Raw genomic sequence first — 8,618 nt, 5'->3', positions numbered from 1 at the left:
GAGAGCTTTCCAAAACATTATAATTAAGTTAGTTTTTAAGTACTTTCCGAGTTATGAGGTATGAAATCATTTCTTAATTTTACATAAAACATAAAATATTTTGTAAAATATTTATTTCTCGATTATCTTACCTTAATATTTTCATATACAAACTAATAAGAGGAATCAAATGATGTAACGAAAACACATAGTTGTTTTGAAGAAAAAATATGTAATTGTTAATTGCAAATTATTTTATTTTTTGTATTTTTATTTCTTTCGTGTGTGCAATAATATTTGTACATAATCATGATATAGGCAAAAGAAGCTGTCCGCATAATATTGTGCGCAAATGAAGCAGTTGGCAAACAGGATCCCCACCCATTAAGAATAATATCTGATTATTATTAAGATCTTGAATTGAAGAACGGTTATAAATATGAGCTTCACATTTATCTTATTAGTTCGAGTAAATTTATTGCACTGAATTATGTATTTCCATAACGCAATTTGTGATTTCATTTTAATGATTTGAGTTGTATTTCGATCGTCGCATCATATAATCTATCAGGTAATCTTTATAATATTTGTACAAAATAAAATTTTATAACATTTTTTTGCAAAATTTCAGTGTTTAATACTGATTAATTAGCGAAAACGTGGTCTTAACAGAAATTATTTCTAATACCATGAGTCCTTAGTTTTGTCTAATATTGCAAAAATTTTATTAATTAATATTATATATTAATTATTATTAATATTATAATATTAATGTATAATAATATTTCAACAGAAAAAAATTTCAAAATACTTATTTGTTTATGACAGAATTTGCAAATACTTCAAATACTTTATAACTTCGGTATATTACAACTTTGTAATCAGATATTATGATATGACTTTCAGAATATTTTTTACAATTATAAAATAAATAAAATTACTGAAATAAATAAAAATACTAGAAACAATTTATGTTAAAGATTTGACATATAATAGATCTATGATGTTAACACTCGGCTTAATATTATAATACTATGAAATACAGTTAAGATGTTGCAGTAGAATCTCGCGAAATTTTATATTATGTAATAGAGAAACAATTGAAAGAAATTGGCACATTAAAAATTTTTTTATTTGATTAACAAATTTAGTGTATATGTAATATTTTTTCCTGGAATGATTAAATTTATCGTATCTTTTATAGCTTGATTAAATTATTACAAAATATGGGATTAATGTATTACAATGATCTTTTATTTTCTCCCTCTTTCTTGTTTTAGGATTAATATTCTTTAGAATATCAAGATACTTTCAAAGTTTGTCGAAAATCAAATATCTACTTTTATATATATCAAAAAATATTTATGTAATACATATGATCAAAGAATAAAAAAAAAAAACAATAAACGGAAGAAGGTTCGGATTACTTAGACGGTTAAGAATATCAGATTAAGAAACGATGTTTACTATATCGATACTATGTATGTTTATTTTATTGATATATTATTTGTATAATAAATATTACATGAATTATAAAAGAAACTGGCGACTCATTAAACTTATACCGGGACCACCGGGTTTACCAATTGCTGGCAACGTGTTCCAATGGCATATTTCAGAAGGTAAACACAAAATTTTTAATTTATTTATATTAATTAAATAAATGATCTATTATTTATACAAATTAAATTTATAAATCATGTACTTTGAAACATATACTTAGCAAGAATACATACAGATTCCTTATTTGAGCACTTTTCTTCACAATAATTACTTGTTTAATTAAAAATTACAATTTTCTTTATCATTATGTTTCCAATGTATTTGAGTAAAGATGCACTAATGTTGAAAATAAAATTAAACCTATCAAAATTTTTGTACATTAATATTTATAACATAATTTTCAGAAGAAAAATGGAAACTTCACTGTACATTATCTAATGAATATTATCCCATCTTTAAAGTTTGGAGTTTTTCCATTTTTGTGGTGTTTATTCGTCATCCAAATGATTTAGAGGTAATAAAAGAAATTCAATTTTCCAGAGACATTACGAATTAACTAGCTTTGGAAATCTTGCAAGTCATAAGTAGATTTTTGCTCAGTAAGATATGTTTCTTAAAAAGATAATAAATAAGAATATCCCTAATCAATGAGACAAGATACAAATTTTAAATGCAATTATTATTTATGTATTTAATTCAATGAGATATAATGAACAGTTTCTCTTCTTTAACATGTTTTCGGTGATTTTAGACGATATTAAGTAGCACAAATCATATCGAAAAAGGTATTTTTTATGACGCATTGCATCCTTGGCTCGGTACAGGACTTATCACCAGCAAAGGTAAGTAATCAAAAGATTATAAAATAATATCGTGCAATATAAAAAAAATAAATGTAGGGTAATAATATTATTTACTGTCTTTCTGACAGTAATCTTACATAATATTATTTGTATTTTATTGTAATATCTTGTTTTTCTTATAGGAGTTAAATGGCACACGCGGCGGAAAATATTAACATCTACATTTCATTTTAATATATTAAACCAATTTGTTGATATCTTGATCAAAGAGAGCGATTGCATGACTAAATCTTTGATGGATGTTAGAGGGACAGTAGTAAAGGATTTATTGCCATTTATTAGTGAACATACGCTAAACGCGATATGCGGTAAGGCTATTGTAAAATTCTCATTGTACGTTATGTGTCGGAATTCCATTTTGAACGAGATCATTTTTTAAGATTATAAGATAATAAAAAAGATAACTTCTCCTTATACATATATCGATAGCTGAATGGATAAATAATATCTGCACTGAGAAAGAAATTTGGTTACATTAATTAGAATCCTGATAGATTCAACCAGTATGTCTATTGGAAAATGGAGGAACCAGAATTCTTGTAGGAATTACGAGATGAATCTGATTAATTTCTTCCTGTTAAATTTATCAAATTTTCTTGTTAATAATACTAAACTCGCCAACACAAATTCGTCTCAAATTTTTTCCGTCTCAAAAGTCTGTTTAATATTCTGAATTCTAACAAGATTATTGGATAAATTCAATCCAGATTATTGAATAAATGATTTTAAATTCAGTTTGTTAGAAATTAAACTGATAAACAGTGATGCAAGAAGAGGATGCAGCTCAAACACAAACAATCAGAGAGCTAGCGTCCTCTTTCTGGTACTACTGCACGTAAAAGAAAAAAAAAATACTTTGAATTTAATGTTAATACAATTCTTTATATATATTTTATGGCAAATATTGAATACGAGTTAAGTTAAGAGTGGCTCGCCGTTTAACGGCAAGCAAAGAAATTAATATAACAAGAAATTTTAAACATCCAATCAGAAAATACTAACCTAACCAAATAGTAAAATCTTATAGTAAAATCTATTAAACGTTCTAGTTATAAAAAATCGAGTTTTATCATGATAACTAGAAATTACTTGGATTGGTTTAATCAAAATGTTTTCAATCGTGTACATTCAAATGATTTTTCTCAGTGCGGTTTTTTATACTTAAAGCTATGTATTAAATATTCAGCTATAATAATTTTTGACTGTTATTTATTTCTTATATAATAAATATATTTGTAGAAACTGCCATGGGTGTCTCTTTACGAACTCTCGGCGAATTTCAGCAACAATATCGAAATGCAGTTCACGACATGATCGAATTGGTATTTTATAGGTAATTTATATGAGTGCAGTAAATATACATAATTATATAATATATTTATCACCTTTCAAGATATGATTTTGATATACACAGTAAAAAATAAAATTTTAATTATAATTACATTTTTTACATGTCCACTCTAAATTTTAAGTTAAAATATCTCATTCGTCGTATGTTACTTCTTGACAAACTAAAAATGTTAAATAATTCACATAATACTTTACATTTATTTTTGTTATTGTGACTTTAAATGTAATATAAAAATAACAAATTAATTAAAAATTACATGAAAAAATAGTTACAATAACTCGTAATAATTGTTGTAGGACATTAACGTATGATAGTAATTATTTTAACTTAAATTATTTGTAATAGAAGCATTTGATTTTAGAAAATTTGATTATTTTGTATACTAAAGTTCAGGATTATTTGAATATATATATATACACACATCAAAATTATTTTAATAATATCTTAAAAGTTCTATCATAAATATGTTATACATTAATTATAACAAGATAAACAATTAATAAAGAAAAAAATTAATAAAGAATGTCAATTTGTTTAAACGGGCAAACTGCAATGAAAATGTATTGTTTATTGCTAAATATTTCATTATAAAATAAACAATATTTTGAAATCTTTAAAAGATGGGAAATGTTAGGACATATTGTAAAATTAAGAAAAAAATAAAATGTATAATAAGATCTAAGGAGAAATTATTTTTAATCTAAAAATTATAACTGTAACAAAAGTACAATGTTTTGAAAGTTCCTATCTTTTTCATAACAAATATAATTTAACATTTTTAATCTCTTGTACATGATTATTTAAAGATTACTTTGACATGTTAGAATGGATTTAAATAACATTTTATAAATAAGGCTTTTATAAAATTATATTGTTATTGTAATTATATAGCTTTATTGAATTACTGTTTAGAGCATTCAGGCCTTGGTTTCACAACGATATGATATTCTCATTGTCATCACAAGGAAGAAAGCAAAAGAAAATCCTAAAAATATTGCATGGATTTACGAAAAAAGTAAGTAATATAAAGAACCATAATTTAAATTCTTCAAATATTTACATTTAAAATTACATTACTATTAATATAAAAGAATCACTGTAAAATTTTGTACTGTGTACGTAGATTATTGCGGAAAGAAAACTTTATCACGAACGTACCAATGGTCAATATTTAAAAAACCTTGAAAGTGATAAAGAAGCGGCGACAAATGATGAGGTGTTTGGAAGTATGTACGATTAGAGTTCCTAATTTAAATTTGATTGCGCAATTTAATATTATACGTTATACTTATAGTATTTATAGTAAACATAATTACACGTAAAAGTATAACATATATTTGCTGTAAAATTAAATCATTATTTGTAATGGAGTTTGAATTTTAATCAAAAACAAGTTTAAAAACGTGTTTAAAAATTAAATCGCATCGCGCAAAAATGAGTTCGTCCCTAATATGCTTTTTTTTAGTTAAAAAAAAGCGGTTAGCTATGTTGGACCTTTTATTAGCGGCATCTCAAGAATATTCTTTAACTGATTCGGACATCAAAGAGGAAGTTGATACTTTTATGTTGGCAGTACGTATCTGTAATCTTTTTTTATTAATCTTTTTTTGTATACGTTATCTAAGCATATAATATATAACATATAATATATAACATATAACTTATAATATATGATGATATGATGATAATTACAGGGTCATGATACCATAGCGACGGGTATAATGTTTACTTTATTACTATTAGCTGAACATAAAGATATTCAGGTATCTATTTCTAAATATATTGCGATACATTATTTAAATTACAATTTTTAAATGTCAAGTTCTATTTTGTTACAATATATTTTTTCAATATTAGTAAATATGTATATCACTTTATTTTTACATTTTAATTTTTAAGAATTTATTTACATTTATGTAAATAGAAGGTAGAATATCAAGAAATATATTTAAATTATTATGGATAACATAGGAGCGTGTGAGGCTTGAAGTCGATGATGTGATGCAAGAGAATGGAGGGAAACTTAACATGAGATCACTGCAAAATTTATCATATTTAGATAGATGTTTAAAGGAAGCATTACGTTTGTATCCCAGCGTGCCTACACTATCACGATACACTGGAGATGATGTAAAATTACGTAATTGATCACTTTTTTCCTATATATATCTTTGAATATGTTACGTAGCACAGAATACATTATGGAATGTAAAATGATATTAATGTATTAATATTTTAAGAATACATTATGAACATTTCGTTTTTCTCAAAATATCCTTTTTTGTAAATTTTAAAATTAATTTTATAACATGCTTTCCAGAATCATATGTCGTACCCGCTGGATCGATCTTAGTGCTTAATATCTACGCAGTTCACAGAGATTCCAATTTTTGGCCAAATCCGGATGTATTTGATCCGGATAGATTCTTGCCTGAGAAAATAGAGAATCGTCATCCTTATTCTTATCTACCTTTCAGTGCAGGGCCAAGAAATTGCATAGGTAAATTGGTTGCAATTATTGTTTCTCCTTATGTCGATCAATTTCAATAAATTTGATATTGTAGGTCAACGATTTGGTCTCTTGGAGATGAAAGCTATAGTAGCTCCTTTGGTGCATAATTTTTATTTGGAACCCGTTGAGTATTTGAAAAATATTCAGTTCAAAGCGGATATAATTATTCGTCCTACTCATCCAGTTCATGTGAGATTCATCCCAATCACATGCAAACGAAAATCGTTTAAAAAATACTAACGCGGATGCTACATAAGTATAATAAATTGAGTGTACCGCATTGCATTGGAAAAATTGAAGAAAATAGTTAAGGATATTACATGTTTTTTAAAGAAAAAGTGAAAAAAATTATGCGTTTTGTCGAGGAGTATATATATTAACAAAACATTCTTTTGCACAAAATGTTTTGTGAGATGAATTTGATACTTTGTTTTATTATCGTTTTGTTTTCAATGTAATTCTTTCTTAATGGCACGAATTAATTGATTTATTAAATTAATGATATATAAATGCGAATGCAAAATTAGATTTAGAAAACTAACAGTAAGACGCTCCTATGTGGTATACATCATATATCGTTGTATACATACTGCTCAACAAAATTATCGCATGGGTAACTTTATGTCAAAATTTCGGATAAATTCAAATAAGCATAACTCCGTTAAAGATGCGGAAGGGACATTCTTTAATCAAAATAAATAATAATATGAAATACAAAATTATAATTTGAATTTTCATAACCGATATATTTATTTATTAAACATCTTAGTATGATGAAAAGAATGGATATATTCTGATTTAGTAAGAACAAGCTTGGGATGAAATGTACAAATATACAAATCTCTTACTAATGATGAAATAGTAAAAGTTATTCGCAAGATTCTGCTATGATTACACGTATAATTAACACATAAAATTTAATAGATAAATATTAATAAACTAATAGATCGTGGAAAAATGCAAAACAATGATTATCTTAATTATTTTCATATTATTATTATTAAGAAACATGCAAGAGATAGAAAAAATGTTGGATTACATATTAAAGAATTTAATGAATGTGAATAATAGTATTTTTCTTCGTAAAAGTATATTCTCTCTTTAACATGTCATTTAAAAGTTTGTTACACACACACACACATACACATACATATATATATATATGAGAATCGAACCTGAGTCTTTCTTGTTCCGAGCAATTTAATTGGCTTTATTTCTTATTCTTTATTCTTTATATTTCTTATTCTTCATATTCTTTATTTTTTCTATTTTTATTCTTTATATTCTTTATTCTCTATATTCTTAATTCTTGATTATTTATTCTTAATTATTCCTTATTCTTTATATTTCTTATTCTTTATACTCTTTATTTTTTATTCTTTATATTCCTTATTCTTAATATTCTTTATTCTCATATTCTATTTTCTTTATTTTTAATAAATGCATTTCCAAGAGTGATTACAGTTTACAGACAAAAAAGCAATAAAACATACTTCATTAACACTGTAGCAACTAATGTCGTTGATTTTATTAGAAATAATTCGAAGCGATAAATTACTAAATAATTTATCTCCTAATACGAGTCTCTCTTTCTCTATTTCTCTCCTATTTATTGATGTAGCGAATTGATGAAGCGTTAGAAGATTTGATATGATTGAAAATTGATAAAGAAATATAAAATATTTTTCCTTATGTATTATTTATATTGATATTCCTATCTGGATTTTGAAATAGATTCGTTTTAAACGGAAACAATCCTTATTTCAAATCAATACTTTCAATCATAAAATTTTACTGACTTTTGAATAATTTCATAATCATTTTTACATTATCAGATAAATATGTAAATAAAATGCGAATGAATATGTCATTTAGGCCTGTATTTCGAATCTCGTCGTTTCTCGAATCTCGACTCAAGAACTTATCAGATGAGAGACTCAGATTGGAGTTTCGATAAGAGATTATATGATTATTATATATTATTATTAGTTATCTTTATGATTATTATAATTATTATTAGTATTATTATTATTATCATTATATATTATCATTTTTCTTATTGTTATATTTATTATTTATTTATTATTATATAGATTATTATTTATTAATAATTTATGTTTATTAATCATTATTTTATTACCGTTAATGAATCAATTACTTTATCCGATAATACATAAACGATACTCTGCCAATTTTGATTAAAGAGCCTGAAAATGAAGGTACTACAATTAAATTATTTAATATCAATAAATATTAGAGATTTTATATTAATGAATTTTAAATATTTTTATAATAATATTTTATTATTGATTACATATATATATATATATATATATATATATATATATAATATGTTAAATTAAATAAAATATGTCTCAATTAATGCTTAATTGAGCCATATCTTCTCCAG

At 24.5% G+C, this 8,618-nt stretch overlaps 1 protein-coding gene across 2 annotated transcripts; it reads left to right on the top strand.

Annotated features, from left to right (window-relative positions):
- Positions 1 to 1,360: 1,360 nt before the first annotated feature.
- Positions 1,361 to 7,192, top strand: LOC105255161 (cytochrome P450 4C1-like). 2 transcript variants are annotated; one of them, XM_025408534.1, is made up of 12 exons: positions 1,361 to 1,601; positions 1,887 to 1,996; positions 2,234 to 2,324; positions 2,468 to 2,653; positions 3,585 to 3,678; positions 4,609 to 4,711; positions 4,820 to 4,922; positions 5,162 to 5,268; positions 5,391 to 5,459; positions 5,668 to 5,836; positions 6,017 to 6,196; positions 6,261 to 7,192. In XM_025408534.1, exons 1-12 carry the CDS (start codon positions 1,439 to 1,441, stop codon positions 6,446 to 6,448), a joined length of 1,563 nt encoding a protein of 520 aa, XP_025264319.1. In that variant the 5' UTR covers positions 1,361 to 1,438; the 3' UTR covers positions 6,449 to 7,192. The 2 variants fall into 2 exon arrangements, with proteins under 2 accessions (XP_025264319.1, XP_025264320.1); XM_025408535.1 differs by lacking the exon at positions 1,887 to 1,996 and having other exon boundaries at positions 1,529 to 1,601; positions 6,261 to 7,190.
- Positions 7,193 to 8,618: the final 1,426 nt, after the last annotated feature.

Source organism: Camponotus floridanus, unplaced genomic scaffold (assembly GCF_003227725.1).
Source record: "Camponotus floridanus strain SB8 unplaced genomic scaffold, Cflo_v7.5 scaffold213, whole genome shotgun sequence".
Taxonomy (NCBI): Eukaryota; Metazoa; Arthropoda; class Insecta; order Hymenoptera; family Formicidae; genus Camponotus; species Camponotus floridanus.
Note: the sequence above shows the minus strand (reverse complement) of the source record. Positions and strands in the feature narration are given on the sequence as shown.

What these genes read in the sequence shown, in the direction of transcription:
- LOC105255161 (XM_025408534.1), top strand. Translation starts at nt 1,439, where the DNA reads ATGTTTACTATATCGATACTATGTATGTTTATTTTATTGATATATTAT. An exon ending in CCAATGGCATATTTCAGAAG is followed by an intron (nt 1,602 to 1,886) that starts GTAAACACAAAA and finishes CATAATTTTCAG; the next exon opens with AAGAAAAATGGAAACTTCAC. An exon ending in ATCGAATTGGTATTTTATAG is followed by an intron (nt 3,679 to 4,608) that starts GTAATTTATATG and finishes ATTACTGTTTAG; the next exon opens with AGCATTCAGGCCTTGGTTTC.